At 44.3% G+C, this 18558-nt stretch overlaps 1 protein-coding gene across 11 annotated transcripts in view; it reads right to left on the bottom strand.

Annotated features, from left to right (window-relative positions):
* Positions 1-4841: 4841 nt before the first annotated feature.
* The window catches only part of LOC135526701 (UDP-N-acetylglucosamine--peptide N-acetylglucosaminyltransferase 110 kDa subunit), a 42880-nt gene continuing 29163 nt past the window's right edge, over positions 4842-18558 (bottom strand). For 7 of the 11 annotated variants that reach the window (XM_064955277.1, XM_064955279.1, XM_064955278.1 and 4 more), the window contains 5 exons: positions 17961-18008; positions 17546-17698; positions 6995-7247; positions 6616-6739; positions 4842-6289 (listed from right to left, as the gene is read on the bottom strand). In XM_064955277.1, coding sequence (XP_064811349.1) covers positions 6109-6289; positions 6616-6739; positions 6995-7247; positions 17546-17698; positions 17961-18008 — 759 coding nt within the window. In that variant the 3' untranslated portion in view covers positions 4842-6108. The remainder of the gene's footprint in view (positions 6290-6615; positions 6740-6994; positions 7248-17545; positions 17699-17960; positions 18009-18558) is intronic. The other 4 variants (XM_064955282.1, XM_064955283.1, XM_064955285.1 and 1 more) reach the window with 1 other exon arrangement.

Here is an 18558-nt window from a genome sequence, read left to right as displayed (position 1 = left end):
ATCTGCATTGCATGGCAAATACAGTGCCTTGCGAAAGTATTCGGCCCCCTTGAACTTTGCGACCTTTTGCCACATTTCAGGCTTTAAACATAAAGATATAAAACTGTATTTTTTTGTGTAGAATCAACAAGTGGGACACAATCATGAAGTGGAACGACATTTATTGGATATTTCAAACTTTTTTAACAAATCAAAAACTGAAAAATTGGACGTGCAAAATTATTCAGCCCCCTTAAGTTAATACTTTGTAGCGCCACCTTTTGCTGCGATTACAGCTGTAAGTCACTTGGGGTATGTCTCTATCAGTTTTGCACATCGAGAGACTGAAATTTTTTCCCATTCCTCCTTGCAAAACAGCTCGAGCTCAGTGAGGTTGGATGGAGAGCATTTGTGAACAGCAGTTTTCAGTTCTTTCCACAGATTCTCGATTGGATTCAGGTCTGGACTTTGACTTGGCCATTCTAACACCTGGATATGTTTATTTTTGAACCATTCCATTGTAGATTTTGCTTTATGTTTTGGATCATTGTCTTGTTGGAAGACAAATCTCCGTCCCAGTCTCAGGTCTTTTGCAGACTCCATCAGGTTTTCTTCCAGAATGGTCCTGTGTTTGGCTCCATCCATCTTCCCATCAATTTTAACCATCTTCCCTGTCCCTGCTGAAGAAAATCAGGCCCAAACCAAGATGCTGCCACCACCATGTTTGACAATGGGTATGGTGTGTTCAGGGTGATGAGCTGTGTTGCTTTTACGCCAAACATAACGTTTTGCATTGTTGCCAAAAAGTTCAATTTTGGTTTCATCTGACCAGAGCACCTTCTTCCACATGTTTGGTGTGTCTCCCAGGTGGCTTGTGGCAAACTTTAAACAACACTTTTTCTGGATATCTTTAAGAAATGGCTTTCTTCTTGCCACTCTTCCATAAAGGCCAGATTTGTGCAATATACGACTGATTGTTGTCCTATGGACAGAGTCTCCCACCTCAGCTGTAGATCTCTGCAGTTCATCCAGAGTGATCATGGGCCTCTTGGCTGCATCTCTGATCAGTCTTCTCCTTGTATGAGCTGAAAGTTTAGAGGGACGGCCAGGTCTTGGTAGATTTGCAGTGGTCTGATACTCCTTCCATTTCAATATTATCGCTTGCACAGTGCTCCTTGGGATGTTTAAAGCTTGGGAAATCGTTTTGTATCCAAATCCGGCTTTAAACTTCTTCACAACAGTATCTCGGACCTGCCTGGTGTGTTCCTTGTTCTTCATGATGCTCTCTGCGCTTTTAACGGACCTCTGAGACTATCACAGTGCAGGTGCATTTATACGGAGACTTGATTACACACAGGTGGATTGTATTTATCATCATTAGTCATTTAGGTCAACATTTGATCATTCAGAGATCCTCACTGAACTTCTGGAGAGAGTTTGCTGCACTGAAAGTAAAGGGGCTGAATAATTTTGCACGCCCAATTTTTCAGTTTTTCATTTGTTAAAAAAGGGTTATGCCAGGAAAGAGAATACTTTGAGGCATGTGTGTGTAATTTGAATATATTTTTCAATGGTGTACATGTATCTTGTGAATCCTGGAACACTGGCACTTGTTTAAAAAAAAAGCGCCTGCATTTAGTGAGCACTCTGCCTCATCAATGATCCATACCACAACGGTCTTCCCTACATGGAGCTCTACCAACACAAGACTGCTGGCTATGAGGATAACATGGTAGGTTAGACACAGGATACACATATAGTAGGCTTGTTTGTTAGTTTTTATATACAGTGGGGCAAAAAAGTATTTAGTCAGTCACCAATTGTGCAAGTTCTCCCACTTAAAGATGAGAGGCATGTAATTTTCATCATAGGTACACTTCAACTATGACAGACAAAATGAGAGAAATCCAGATAATCACATTGTAGGAATTTCAATGAATTTATTTGCAAATTATGGTGGAAAATAAGTATTTGGTCAATAACAAAAGTTTATCTCAATACTTTATATACCCTTTGTTGGAAATGACAGAGGTCAAATGTCTTCACAAGGTTTTCACACACTGTTGCTGGTATTTTGGCCCATTCCTCCATGCAGATCTCCTCTAGAGCAGTGATGTTTTGGGGCTGTTGCTGGGCAACATGGACTTTCAACTCCCTCCAAAGATGTTCTATGGGGTTGAGATCTGGAGACTGCAGGACCTTGAAATGCTTCTTGGTGTGTTTGGGATCATTGTCATGCTGAAGGACCCAGCCACGTTTCAGCTTCAATGCCCTTGCTGATGGTAGGCTTTGTTACTTTGGTCCCAGCTCTCTGCAGGTCATTCACTAGGTCCCCCCGTGTGGTTCTAGGATTTTTGCTCACCGTTCTTGTGATCATTTTGACCCCACGGGGTGAGATCTTGCGTGGAGCCCCAGATTGAGGGAGATTATCAGTGGTCTTGTCTTCCATTTCCTAATAATTGCTCCCACAGTTGATTTCTTCAAACCAAGCTGCTTACCTATTGCAGATTCAGTCTTCCCAGCCTGGTGCAGGTCTACAATTTTGTTTCTGGTGTCCTTTGACAGCTCTTTAGTCTTGGCCATAGTGGAGTTTGGAGTGTGACTGTTTGAGGTTGTGGACAGGTGTCTTTTAAACTGATAACAAGTTCAAACAGGTGCCATTAATACAGGTAACGAGTGGAGGACAGAGGAGCCTCTTAAAGAAGTTACAGGTCTGTGAGAGCCAGAAATCCTGCTTGTTTGTAGGTGACCAAATACTTATTTTCCACCATAATTTACAAATAAATTTATTAAAAATCCTACAATGTGATTTTCTGGATTTTTTTTCTCATTTTGTCTGTCATAGTTGAAGTGTACCTATGATAAATTACAGGCCTCTCATCTTTTTAAGTGGGAGAACTTGCACAATTGGTGGCTGACTAAATATTTTTTGCCCCACTGTATTACTGCCATTTGATTTAACGATCTCCTGTGGTATCTATTTGCGGCCGTGGCACAGTGATCAAGGGTTCCTTTGACCCTGTGCAGCATAAAACAGCCATCAATGTCAAACATCAAGAGCTGAGAGACGTGACAAGGAGAAAGTACAACCTTCTCCATAACATGAAGGTCGGCATTGTTTGTGGTGCAAAATCACTGTTAATGCCGCAATCTTCTATTGCTATATATTTATTTGGAATTTTAAAATGAATTATGTACCTATAGACTCTTGTAGAATATAGCTTAGAAATGCTTCAGCCATGAACTGAAACTAATGTGGATGTTATGGATGGTCATCCCACAAGCAGCAACACATTACACCACTGCCACCACATGTAAGTTACATGAGGTAGGGTTCCATGGCGACAGATTTCCATGCAAATATTCTAGTTTGCATAAAGAAAACATGTGCATTTACCCAGCCATGCCGTGGTTCCTCCAGAGACGTTAGTCTCCCAGTCCCTGCCTCTGTAAAACATCCCCACAGCATGATGCTACCACCACGCTAAACCGTAGGGATGGTGCCAGATTACCTGAAGATGTGATGCTTGGCATTTGGGTCAAATAGTTCAATCTTGGTTTCATCAGACCAGGGAATCTTCTCAGGCCTAAAAACATGACATCATTCAACATAACAATGCAGGTCCAAATACACTAGCTCACTTGTATAAGTAAGCATACACTACATTACCAAAAGTATGTGGACACCTGATCATTGAACATCTCATTCCAAAATCATGGGTATTAATATGGAGTTGGTTCCCCCCTTTGTTGCTGTAACAGCCTCCACTCTTCCGAGGTTTTCCACTAATGTTGGAACATTGCTGGGACTTGCTTCCATTCAGACACAAGAGCATTCGTGAGGTCGGGCACTGGTTTTGGGCAATTAGACCTTGCTCGCAGTTGGCGTTCCAATTCATCCCAAAGGTGTTCATTGGGGTTGAGGTCAGGTCTCTGTCCAGGCCAGTAAAGTTCTTCCACAGCGATCTCGACAAACCACTTCTCTATGGACCACGCTTTGTGTCCGGGGTCATTGTCATGCTGAAACAGGAAAGGGCATTCCCCAACCTGTTGCCGAAGTTGGAAGCACAGAATCATCTAGAATGTCATTGTATGCTTTAGCATTAAGATTTCCCTTCACTGGTACTAAGAGGCCTAGCCCGAACCATGAAAAACAGCCCCAGAACATTGTTCTTCCTCCAAACTTAGTTGGAACGATGCATTGGGGCACGTAGCGTTCTCCTGGCATTCCCCAAAGATTTTTACACACTACAGCACTCGGCGGTCCCATTCTGTGTGCTTGTGTGGCCTACCACTTCGCGGCTGAGCCGTTGTTGCTCCTAGACGTTTCCACTTCACAATAACAGCACTTGCAGTTGAAAGGGGCTGTTTCAGCAGGGCATAAACAATATGAACGGACTCGTTGGAAAGGTGGAATCCTATGACAGTGCCACGTTGAAAGTCACCGAGCTCTTTATTAAGGCCATTCTACTGGCAATGTTTGTCTATGGAGATTGCATGTCTATGTACTTGATTGTACACATCAGCAACAGGTGTTGCTGAAAATTAAAATCCACTAATTTGAAGGGGAGTCCCGTGTATTTATTTATTTTATTTGTTTAGCAGGCAGTTTTATTTTGATGAATGGATTTGCTGTTTCGTAACTATTACACTACTATAGGATGTTACATTTAGAAAATCTATTTACAGCTTTGAAAAATGCCACAGTTCCCATCGTGTCGTGTCGTTTTGAAGATTCTAAATAGTTTTTATACCAAATTGAGTAAAACAAAAACAGATCTGTAAGGTGGAAGCAATATGGGTGAATGTGCTCCAACACGACCCTGATTAAGGTAGTAAAATGATCCACACATTCCAAGAGGTTGGCCTTATTTCTTTATTTCAACAGACATGGAGTCAGAGCCTTGCAGCATACCAGACAGAGCTTCAATAAAACAAAGGCAAGAGTACAAAACTAAAACCGCTCAGAAAATACTTACCTAGGCCATTCCTGGTTTGAGTGATACAAATCAATCATTGCATGGGGAGAGGAGCAGCATAACTAAGGGTGAAGGAAAAACAGGGCCATTCCAATGGGGTAGTACTGAAACTCCTCTCGGTTCACTTTATCCAGAGGGTTTGGTCTTAACAAGCATAGTGCGTGACATCGAACAAGAGGACAAAGCCATCGAGAATATTTTTTGTTTTCTTACATTGACACATGACAAAATCCTTAAAAGTTGGCATTTGGTGGTGGGGGAAGGAAGTGGTTATGATCTTTCTCTCTGAAATCTGATAATGAAACTATCTACTCAAATCCTGGCAGAGTTACCAAGAGCAGCTGCAAACTAAAGACAATGTTTTAACATGTTTAAGCTGATTCAATGTTTTTAGTTCAAGACGAGTGACTAGATCTTCAAACTGTGGTGCAACACAGTCCCTTTGTACTCTTATAACATCAACCTCTTATTACATATTCAATTATTACATGGAGGCTTGGGACTGGCTCTCAAACCTCAAGGCCCTAACGAGTCCCATATATACACACAGAAGGGAAGTGAAAAAGCCAAGGGGGGGATCTCTTCTAGGTGCTGTATGGAGGGAGAGAGGGATGGAGAAGGGGTGCTCCTCCTCTCGTACCCAGTGTGGATGCGGTGGTTTAGGGGAAGAGTCTCAGGTGAAGGGCAGAGTGGTTCTGGCTCAGTCTGGCTCAGGGAAACCAACATGGATGGGATATGATGACGAGGGAGGTGAATGGCAGGGAGGGGGGGGGGGTAGAGGGAGACACACCTGCAGGCTCTACAACAGACAAGAGTCCAAGTCACAGGGGAGGGAGGCAGGGATGAAGGGGGCTAAAGGGGAGCAGATCGGCGCTAGGCTTTGGGCAGGAGGGGCAGAGTGGTGGGTTAGGGGCGATTGGGGGTCAGAGTTCAAGGCCAGATGCTTCTGCTGCTCTGGAGGGACGGGGGTTAGAGGTCGGGTGGGGGGCGACGTGCATCGATCGATGGGACGTCTGGTTCAGGGGGTCGCGTCCCATAAAGCACCATGTTCCTTTTTGTAGTGCACTACCTATGTCTCGGGCCTCGGTCATAGGCAGTGTACTATATAGAGAATAGGGTGCCATTTGGGACACAACCTGGGTCTGGGACTTCAGGCGCTCTCACTGCTCTCGACGGGCTGCAGTTTGACCAGGTGGTCTGGCTTGCTGCCGCTGGCGTGACGCTCCCACATCTGCAGGTAGAGCTTCTCCAGATCCATAGTGTACTGCTTGGTGTTGAACAGAGGGCTGCAGATACGCTGCTTCCACACACGGGACCGGATCATCTTCAGACTGGGGGGAGAACCGGGTCAGTTACAGCAATGGTGAGAAGAGGGGAGGCAGATTGAGAAGAGGGGGGGCAGATTGAGAAGAGGGGGGGCAGATTGAGAAGAGGGGGGGGCAGATTGAGAAGGGGGGGGGGGGCAGATTGAGAAGAGGGGGGGCAGATTGAGAAGAGGGGGGGCAGATTGAGAAGAGGGGGGGGCAGATTGAGAAGAGGGGGGCAGATTGAGAAGAGGGGGGCAGATTGAGAAGAGGGGGAGGCAGATTGAGAAGAGGGGGAGGCAGATTGAGAGACAGAGCTAGCTGGAGTGTGTGTGTGTGTGTGTGTTCCTTACTATTCCATGTCACAACCCAGTTTGACAGCCACGTCCTCATATTCCTGTCTGGTGTGGGCGATGAGCTCGGGACAGCCCAGACACTGTAGCTGAGATGCTGCCACGCGCGACGCCAGGGTCTCACCTGTGCGGGCACACGGTAAATTTAAAGACCGACCTGTCGTTCCCCCACCACCGTTACTACAGCACACAGAACCGTTCACCCAAAACATCTCTCCTTTCTCTGTAGTGTGTATTTGTTCCCATCACAGATTAGAAAGGAAATGACTGGGACATAGAAACTCCCTCCAGCTCATGTCAACACCAATCCAACTCCTTGATTTGTGGAGGCTTGTGAACGAGTGCAAACATCTGTCTGCGATCATACGCTCCGTCTCACCTGGCATGGTAACCATGGGTGTCCCGGCCCAGAGGACGTCCATGCCGGTGGTGTGTCCGTTACAGAGGGGTGTGTCCAGACACACATCGGCCAGCTGGCCCCGTCTCACATGCTCCTCCTTGGGCGCCACGGGAGAGAAGATGATGCGGGAGCCGGGCAGGCCGAAGTTCTGGGCGTACTGCTGGATGTTGGGCTCGCCCACCGCAGGGAAACGCAGCAACCACAGAACACTGTTGGGAACACGCTTCAGGATCTACAGGAGAGATGGTGAGTAAGTTGCTGTGTGTCTGAAATGGCACTACTGTTGACCAGAGTCCATATCCCCTATATAGTGTACTACTGTTGACCAAAGTACCTATATAGTGTACTACTGTTGACCAGAGTCCATATCCCCTATATAGTGTACTACTGTTGACCAAAGTACCTATATAGTGTACTACTGTTGACCAGAGTCCATATTCCCTATATAGTGTACTACTGTTGACCAGAGTCCATATTCCCTATATAGTGTACTACTGTTGACCAAAGTACCTATATAGTGTACTACTGTTGACCAAAGTACCTATATAGTGTACTACTGTTGACCAGAGTCCATATTCCCTATATAGTGTACTACTGTTGACCAGGGTCCGTATCCCCTATATAGTGCACTACTGTTGACCAGAGCCCCTATATAGTGTACTACTGTTGACCAGAGTCCCTATATAGTGTACTACTGTTGACCAGAGTCCCTATATAGTGTACTACTGTTGACCAGAGTCCCTATATAGTGTACTACTGTTGACCAGAGTCCATATATAGTGTACTCCTGTTGACCAGAGTCCATATCCCCTATATAGTGTACTACTGTTGACCAGAGTCCATATCCCCTATATAGTGTACTACTGTTGACCAGAGTCCATATCCCCTATATAGTGTACTACTGTTGACCAGAGTCCATATCCCCTATATAGTGTACTACTGTTGACCAGAGTCCATATCCCCTATATAGTGTACTACTGTTGACCAGAGTCCATATCCCCTATATAGTGTACTACTGTTGACCAAAGTACCTATATAGTGTACTACTGTTGACCAAAGTACCTATATAGTGTACTACTGTTGACCAAAGTACCTATATAGTGTACTACTGTTGACCAGAGTCCATATTCCCTATATAGTGTACTACTGTTGACCAAAGTACCTATATAGTGTACTACTGTTGACCAAAGTACCTATATAGTGTACTACTGTTGACCAGAGTCCATATTCCCTATATAGTGTACTACTGTTGACCAGGGTCCGTATCCCCTATATAGTGCACTACTGTTGACCAGAGCCCCTATATAGTGTACTACTGTTGACCAGAGTCCCTATATAGTGTACTACTGTTGACCAGAGTCCCTATATAGTGTACTACTGTTGACCAGAGTCCATGTTCCCTATATAGTGTACTACTGTTGACCAGAGTCCCTATATAGTGTACTACTGTTGACCAGAGTCCATATTCCCTATATAGTGTACTACTGTTGACCAGGGTCCGTATCCCCTATATAGTGCACTACTGTTGACCAGAGCCCCTATATAGTGTACTACTGTTGACCAGAGTCCCTATATAGTGTACTACTGTTGACCAGAGTCCCTATATAGTGTACTACTGTTGACCAGAGTCCCTATATAGTGTACTACTGTTGACCAGAGTCCATGTTCCCTATATAGTGTACTACTGTTGACCAGAGTCCCTATATAGTGTACTACTGTTGACCAGAGTCCATATATAGTGTACTCCTGTTGACCAGAGCCTATATAGCCTATATTCCCTATATAGTGTACAACTGTTGACCAGAGTCCCTATATAGTGTACTGCTGTTGACCAGAGTCCATATCCCCTATATAGTGTACTACTGTTGACCAGAGCCCCTATATAGTGTACTGCTGTTGACCAGAGTCCCTATATAGTGTACTACTGTTGACCAGAGTCCATGTTCCCTATATAGTGTACTACTGTTGACCAGAGTCCCTATATAGTGTACTACTGTTGACCAGAGTCCCTATATAGTGTACTACTGTTGACCAGAGTCCATATATAGTGTACTCCTGTTGACCAGAGTCCATATCCCCTATATAGTGTACTACTGTTGACCAGAGTCCATATCCCCTATATAGTGTACTACTGTTGACCAGAGTCCATATCCCCTATATAGTGTACTACTGTTGACCAGAGTCCATATCCCCTATATAGTGTACTACTGTTGACCAGAGTCCATATCCCCTATATAGTGTACTACTGTTGACCAAAGTACCTATATAGTGTACTACTGTTGACCAAAGTACCTATATAGTGTACTACTGTTGACCAGAGTCCATATTCCCTATATAGTGTACTACTGTTGACCAAAGTACCTATATAGTGTACTACTGTTGACCAAAGTACCTATATAGTGTACTACTGTTGACCAGAGTCCATATTCCCTATATAGTGTACTACTGTTGACCAGGGTCCGTATCCCCTATATAGTGCACTACTGTTGACCAGAGCCCCTATATAGTGTACTACTGTTGACCAGAGTCCCTATATAGTGTACTACTGTTGACCAGAGTCCCTATATAGTGTACTACTGTTGACCAGAGTCCCTATATAGTGTACTACTGTTGACCAGAGTCCCTATATAGTGTACTACTGTTGACCAGAGTCCATATTCCCTATATAGTGTACTACTGTTGACCAGGGTCCGTATCCCCTATATAGTGCACTACTGTTGACCAGAGCCCCTATATAGTGTACTACTGTTGACCAGAGTCCCTATATAGTGTACTACTGTTGACCAGAGTCCCTATATAGTGTACTACTGTTGACCAGAGTCCCTATATAGTGTACTACTGTTGACCAGAGTCCATGTTCCCTATATAGTGTACTACTGTTGACCAGAGTCCCTATATAGTGTACTACTGTTGACCAGAGTCCATATATAGTGTACTCCTGTTGACCAGAGCCTATATAGCCTATATTCCCTATATAGTGTACTACTGTTGACCAGAGTCCATATTCCCTATATAGTGTACTACTGTTGACCAGAGTCCCTATATAGTGTACTACTGTTGACCAGAGCCCCTATATAGTGTACTCCTGTTGACCAGAGCCCCTATATAGTGTACTACTGTTGACCAGAGTCCATATATAGTGTACTACTGTTGACCAGAGTCCCTATATAGTGTACTACTGTTGACCAGAGTCCCTATATAGTGTACTACTGTTGACCAGAGTCCCTATATAGTGTACTGCTGTTGACCAGAGTCCATATCCCCTATATAGTGTACTACTGTTGACCAGAGCCCCTATATAGTGTACTGCTGTTGACCAGAGTCCCTATATAGTGTACTACTGTTGACCAGAGCCCCTATATAGTGTACTCCTGTTGACCAGAGCCCCTATATAGTGTACTACTGTTGACCAGAGTCCCTATATAGTGTACTACTGTTGACCAGAGTCCCTATATAGTGTACTACTGTTGACCAGAGTCCCTATATAGTGTACTGCTGTTGACCAGAGTCCAGAGCCCCTATATAGTGTACTGATGTTGACCAGAGTCCCTATATAGTGTACTACTGTTGACCAGAGTCCCTATATAGTGTACTACTGTTGACCAGAGTCCCTATCCCCGATATAGTGTACTACTGTTGACCAGAGTCCATATCCCCTATATAGTGTACTACTGTTGACCAGAGTCCATATCCCCTATATAGTGTACTACTGTTGACCAGAGTCCATATCCCCTATATAGTGTACTACTGTTGACCAGAGTCCATATCCCCTATATAGTGTACTACTGTTGACCAGAGTCCATATTCTCAATTTGTAAGTCGCTCTGGATAAGAGCGTCTGCTAAATGACTTAAATGTAAATGATATAGTGTACTACTGTTGACCAGGGTCCATATTCCCTATATAGTGTACTACTGTTGACCAGAGCCCCTACATAGTGTACTACTGTTGACCAGAGTCCCTATATAGTGTACTACTGTTGACCAGAGTCCCTATATAGTGTACTACTGTTGACCAGAGTCCATGTTCCCTATATAGTGTACTACTGTTGACCAGAGTCCATGTTCCCTATATAGTGTACTACTGTTGACCAGAGTCCATATATAGTGTACTCCTGTTGACCAGAGCCCCTATATAGTGTACTACTGTTGACCAGTCCATATCCCCTATATAGTGTACTACTGTTGACCAGAGTCCCTATATAGTGTACTACTGTTGACCATATCCCCTATATAGTGTACTACTGTTGACCATATCCCCTATATAGTGTACTACTGTTGACCAGAGTCCCTATATAGTGTACTACTGTTGACCAGAGTCCCTATATAGTGTACTGCTGTTGACCAGAGTCCATATCCCCTATATAGTGTACTGCTGTTGACCAGAGTCCCTATATAGTGTACTGCTGTTGACCAGAGCCCCTATATAGTGTACTACTGTTGACCAGAGCCCCTATATAGTGTACTACTGTTGACCAGAGTCCCTATATAGTGTACTACTGTTGACCAGAGTCCCTATATAGTGTACTACTGTTGACCAGAGTCCATGTTCCCTATATAGTGTACTACTGTTGACCAGAGTCCATATCCCCTATATAGTGTACTACTGTTGACCAGAGTCCATATCCCCTATATAGTGTACTACTGTTGACCAGAGTCCATATCCCCTATATAGTGTACTACTGTTGACCAAAGTACCTATATAGTGTACTACTGTTGACCAAAGTACCTATATAGTGTACTACTGTTGACCAGAGTCCATATTCCCTATATAGTGTACTACTGTTGACCAAAGTACCTATATAGTGTACTACTGTTGACCAAAGTACCTATATAGTGTACTACTGTTGACCAGAGTCCATATTCCCTATATAGTGTACTACTGTTGACCAGGGTCCGTATCCCCTATATAGTGCACTACTGTTGACCAGAGCCCCTATATAGTGTACTACTGTTGACCAGAGTCCCTATATAGTGTACTACTGTTGACCAGAGTCCCTATATAGTGTACTACTGTTGACCAGAGTCCATGTTCCCTATATAGTGTACTACTGTTGACCAGAGTCCCTATATAGTGTACTACTGTTGACCAGAGTCCATATATAGTGTACTCCTGTTGACCAGAGCCTATATAGCCTATATTCCCTATATAGTGTACTACTGTTGACCAGAGTCCATATTCCCTATATAGTGTACTACTGTTGACCAGAGTCCCTATATAGTGTACTACTGTTGACCAGAGCCCCTATATAGTGTACTCCTGTTGACCAGAGCCCCTATATAGTGTACTACTGTTGACCAGAGTCCATATATAGTGTACTACTGTTGACCAGAGTCCCTATATAGTGTACTACTGTTGACCAGAGTCCCTATATAGTGTACTACTGTTGACCAGAGTCCCTATATAGTGTACTGCTGTTGACCAGAGTCCATATCCCCTATATAGTGTACTACTGTTGACCAGAGCCCCTATATAGTGTACTGCTGTTGACCAGAGTCCCTATATAGTGTACTACTGTTGACCAGAGCCCCTATATAGTGTACTCCTGTTGACCAGAGCCCCTATATAGTGTACTACTGTTGACCAGAGTCCCTATATAGTGTACTACTGTTGACCAGAGTCCCTATATAGTGTACTACTGTTGACCAGAGTCCCTATATAGTGTACTGCTGTTGACCAGAGTCCAGAGCCCCTATATAGTGTACTGCTGTTGACCAGAGTCCCTATATAGTGTACTACTGTTGACCAGAGTCCCTATATAGTGTACTACTGTTGACCAGAGTCCCTATCCCCGATATAGTGTACTACTGTTGACCAGAGTCCATATCCCCTATATAGTGTACTACTGTTGACCAGAGTCCATATCCCCTATATAGTGTACTACTGTTGACCAGAGTCCATATCCCCTATATAGTGTACTACTGTTGACCAGAGTCCATATTCTCAATTTGTAAGTCGCTCTGGATAAGAGCGTCTGCTAAATGACTTAAATGTAAATGATATAGTGTACTACTGTTGACCAGGGTACATATTCCCTATATAGTGTACTACTGTTGACCAGAGCCCCTACATAGTGTACTACTGTTGACCAGAGTCCCTATATAGTGTACTACTGTTGACCAGAGTCCCTATATAGTGTACTACTGTTGACCAGAGTCCATGTTCCCTATATAGTGTACTACTGTTGACCAGAGTCCATGTTCCCTATATAGTGTACTACTGTTGACCAGAGTCCATATATAGTGTACTCCTGTTGACCAGAGCCCCTATATAGTGTACTACTGTTGACCAGTCCATATCCCCTATATAGTGTACGACTGTTGACCAGAGTCCATATATAGTGTACTCCTGTTGACCAGAGTCCCTATATAGTGTACTACTGTTGACCATATCCCCTATATAGTGTACTACTGTTGACCATATCCCCTATATAGTGTACTACTGTTGACCAGAGTCCCTATATAGTGTACTACTGTTGACCAGTCCCTATATAGTGTACTGCTGTTGACCAGAGTCCATATCCCCTATATAGTGTACTACTGTTGACCAGAGCCCCTATATAGTGTACTGCTGTTGACCAGAGTCCCTATATAGTGTACTACTGTTGACCAGAGCCCCTATATAGTGTACTCCTGTTGACCAGAGCCCCTATATAGTGTACTACTGTTGACCAGAGTCCCTATATAGTGTACTACTGTTGACCAGAGTCCCTATATAGTGTACTACTGTTGACCAGAGTCCCTATACAGTGTACTGCTGTTGACCAGAGTCCATATCCCCTATATAGTGTACTACTGTTGACCAGAGCCCCTATATAGTGTACTGCTGTTGACCAGAGCCCCTATATAGTGTACTGCTGTTGACCAGAGTCCCTATATAGTGTACTACTGTTGACCAGAGTCCCTATATAGTGTACTACTGTTGACCAGAGTCCCTATCCCCGATATAGTGTACTACTGTTGACCAGAGTCCATATCCCCTATATAGTGTACTACTGTTGACCAGAGTCCATATCCCCTATATAGTGTACTACTGTTGACCAGAGTCCCTATCCCCGATATAGTGTACTACTGTTGACCAGAGTCCATATCCCCTATATAGTGTACTACTGTTGACCAGAGTCCATATCCCCTATATAGTGTACTACTGTTGACCAGAGTCCATATTCTCAATTTGTAAGTCGCTCTGGATAAGAGCGTCTGCTAAATGACTTAAATGTAAATGATATAGTGTACTACTGTTGACCAGAGTCCCTATATAGTGTACTACTGTTGACCAGAGTCCCTATATAGTGTACTACTGTTGACCAGAGTCCCTATATAGTGTACTACTGTTGACCAGAGTCCCTATATAGTGTACTACTGTTGACCAGAGTCCCTATATAGTGTACTACTGTTGACCAGAGTCCATATCCCCTATATAGTGTACTACTGTTGACCAGAGTCCATATCCCCTATATAGTGTACTACTGTTGACCAGAGTCCATATCCCCTATATAGTGTACTACTGTTGACCAGAGTCCATATCCCCTATATAGTGTACTACTGTTGACCAGAGTCCATATCCCCTATATAGTGTACTACTGTTGACCAGAGTCCATATCCCCTATATAGTGTACTCCTGTTGACCAGAGCCCCTATATAGTGTACTACTGTTGACCAGTCCCTATATAGTGTACTGCTGTTGACCAGAGTCCATATCCCCTATATAGTGTACTACTGTTGACCAGAGCCCCTATATAGTGTACTGCTGTTGACCAGAGTCCCTATATAGTGTACTACTGTTGACCAGAGCCCCTATATAGTGTACTCCTGTTGACCAGAGCCCCTATATAGTGTACTACTGTTGACCAGAGTCCATATATAGTGTACTACTGTTGACCAGAGTCCCTATATAGTGTACTACTGTTGACCAGAGTCCCTATACAGTGTACTGCTGTTGACCAGAGTCCATATCCCCTATATAGTGTACTACTGTTGACCAGAGCCCCTATATAGTGTACTGCTGTTGACCAGAGCCCCTATATAGTGTACTGCTGTTGACCAGAGTCCCTATATAGTGTACTACTGTTGACCAGAGTCCCTATATAGTGTACTACTGTTGACCAGAGTCCCTATCCCCGATATAGTGTACTACTGTTGACCAGAGTCCATATCCCCTATATAGTGTACTACTGTTGACCAGAGTCCATATCCCCTATATAGTGTACTACTGTTGACCAGAGTCCCTATCCCCGATATAGTGTACTACTGTTGACCAGAGTCCATATCCCCTATATAGTGTACTACTGTTGACCAGAGTCCATATCCCCTATATAGTGTACTACTGTTGACCAGAGTCCATATTCTCAATTTGTAAGTCGCTCTGGATAAGAGCGTCTGCTAAATGACTTAAATGTAAATGATATAGTGTACTACTGTTGACCAGAGTCCCTATATAGTGTACTACTGTTGACCAGAGTCCCTATATAGTGTACTACTGTTGACCAGAGTCCCTATATAGTGTACTACTGTTGACCAGAGTCCCTATATAGTGTACTACTGTTGACCAGAGTCCCTATATAGTGTACTACTGTTGACCAGAGTCCCTATATAGTGTACTACTGTTGACCAGAGTCCCTATATAGTGTACTACTGTTGACCAGAGTCCCTATATAGTGTACTACTGTTGACCAGAGTCCATATCCCCTATATAGTGTACTACTGTTGACCAGAGTCCATATCCCCTATATAGTGTACTACTGTTGACCAGAGTCCATATCCCCTATATAGTGTACTACTGTTGACCAGAGTCCATATCCCCTATATAGTGTACTACTGTTGACCAGAGTCCATATCCCCTATATAGTGTACTCCTGTTGACCAGAGCCCCTATATAGTGTACTACTGTTGACCAGAGTCCATATATAGTGTACTACTGTTGACCAGAGTCCCTATATAGTGTACTACTGTTGACCAGAGTCCCTATACAGTGTACTGCTGTTGACCAGAGTCCATATCCCCTATATAGTGTACTACTGTTGACCAGAGCCCCTATATAGTGTACTGCTGTTGACCAGAGCCCCTATATAGTGTACTGCTGTTGACCAGAGTCCCTATATAGTGTACTACTGTTGACCAGAGTCCCTATATAGTGTACTACTGTTGACCAGAGTCCCTATATAGTGTACTACTGTTGACCAGAGTCCCTATCCCCGATATAGTGTACTACTGTTGACCAGAGTCCATATCCCCTATATAGTGTACTACTGTTGACCAGAGTCCATATCCCCTATATAGTGTACTACTGTTGACCAGAGTCCCTATCCCCGATATAGTGTACTACTGTTGACCAGAGTCCATATCCCCTATATAGTGTACTACTGTTGACCAGAGTCCATATCCCCTATATAGTGTACTACTGTTGACCAGAGTCCATATTCTCAATTTGTAAGTCGCTCTGGATAAGAGCGTCTGCTAAATGACTTAAATGTAAATGATATAGTGTACTACTGTTGACCAGAGTCCCTATATAGTGTACTACTGTTGACCAGAGTCCCTATATAGTGTACTACTGTTGACCAGAGTCCCTATATAGTGTACTACTGTTGACCAGAGTCCCTATATAGTGTACTACTGTTGACCAGAGTCCCTATATAGTGTACTACTGTTGACCAGAGTCCCTATATAGTGTACTACTGTTGACCAGAGTCCCTATATAGTGTACTACTGTTGACCAGAGTCCATATCCCCTATATAGTGTACTACTGTTGACCAGAGTCCCTATATAGTGTACTACTGTTGACCAGAGTCCCTATATAGTGTACTACTGTTGACCAGAGTCCATATCCCCTATATAGTGTACTACTGTTGACCAGAGTCCCTATATAGTGTACTACTGTTGACCAGAGTCCCTATATAGTGTACTACTGTTGACCAGAGTCCCTATATAGTGTACTACTGTTGACCAGAGTCCATATCCCCTATATAGTGTACTACTGTTGACCAGAGTCCATATCCCCTATATAGTGTACTACTGTTGACCAGAGTCCATATCCCCTATATAGTGTACTACTGTTGACCAGAGTCCATATTCCCTATATAGTGTACTACTGTTGACCAGAAACCATATTCCCTATATAGTGTACTACTGTTGACCAGAAACCATATTCCCTATATAGTGTACTACTGTTGACCAGAAACCATATCCCCTATATAGTGTACTACTGCTGACCAGAGTCCATATCCCCTATATAGTGTACTACTGCTGACCAGAGTCCCTATATAGTGTACTACTGTTGACCAGAGCCCCTATATAGTGTACTACTGTTGACCAGAGCCCCTATATAGTGTACTACTGTTGACCAGAGCCCCTAATATAGTGTACTCCTGTTGACCAGAGCATAGGTCCTGGTCAAAGCTAATAGACTATGACATAGGGACTAAGATGCCATTTCACCCAGAGAGTCAGGGACAAGAGGAATTCCTGAAGAAACATGAAGACCTCAGACAACAGGATGATTGGAACAGTGTTTTCTAGCTTGATGCTTACATTGGCCCACATCTGCAAGGTGGGAGGGTCGATCTTGTAGAGCTGGTTGAAGTTGCAGTAGACGATTGAGTCTTCAGGCAGGCCGTACTGGGAGCGGGTTGTCACCACGATGGTACGAGGCACCTCTTCTCCTGTAGCCGCCTTGTTGTTGATCTGAGATGGAGGACAAGCCGGTGGTTACGATGGAGAGATTTATGACCAGAGAGAAACGAGGGGGGGGGGCAGAGAGAGGAAGCGAGGGGGTCAGAGGAGAGGCCAGTGCATAGTGACAGTGTTTCCCTTACACCCCTGTTCGCTCAGAGCTGAGAAAACAGATGACAGTAATGGAACCATTTTCCCAGGTGTCCTAACCCAAAAGTAGACATGCAAGTGACCCAGGGTCTTTCTCCAGTACTAGCCTGTCTGTGTGTCATACCTGGAGGGATACAGACCCTGATACTACAACCACCTCCAATGGAAGTATCTGAAAACACACAGTATACAGGAGATGTAACGCTACAGACTAGTCATGGCTGGGATCAAAGATCAACCACAAAGGTGCTTCATCCAAACAAAATAAGCTGATATTCATTCTTATCCATTTCCTGTGTGTAGTGGTGTGTGTCCCCCCGTGTAGTGGTATCAGTGTGTGTGTGCGTCCCCCCCCCTCCAGTACCTGTGTAGTGGTATCAGCCCCCCCCTCCTCCAGTACCTGTGTAGTGGTACCCCCCCCCTCCTCCAGTACCTGTGGAGTGGTACCCCTCCCCCCAGTACTTGTGTAGTGGTACCCCCCCAGTACCTGTGTAGTGGTACCCCCCTCCTCCAGTACCTGTGGAGTGGTACCCCCCCTCCTCCAGTACCTGTGGAGTGGTACCCCTCCCCCCAGTACTTGTGTAGTGGTACCCCCCCTCCCCCCAGTACCTGTGTAGTGGTACCCCCCCCCTCCTCCAGTACCTGTGGAGTGGTACCCCCCCTCCTCCAGTACCTGTGGAGTGGTACCCCTCCCCCAGTACCTGTGGAGTGGTACCCCCCCC

This window comes from Oncorhynchus masou, chromosome 32 (genome assembly GCF_036934945.1).
Source record: "Oncorhynchus masou masou isolate Uvic2021 chromosome 32, UVic_Omas_1.1, whole genome shotgun sequence".
Taxonomy (NCBI): Eukaryota; Metazoa; Chordata; class Actinopteri; order Salmoniformes; family Salmonidae; genus Oncorhynchus; species Oncorhynchus masou.
This window is presented reverse-complemented; position numbering and strand designations above follow the sequence as displayed.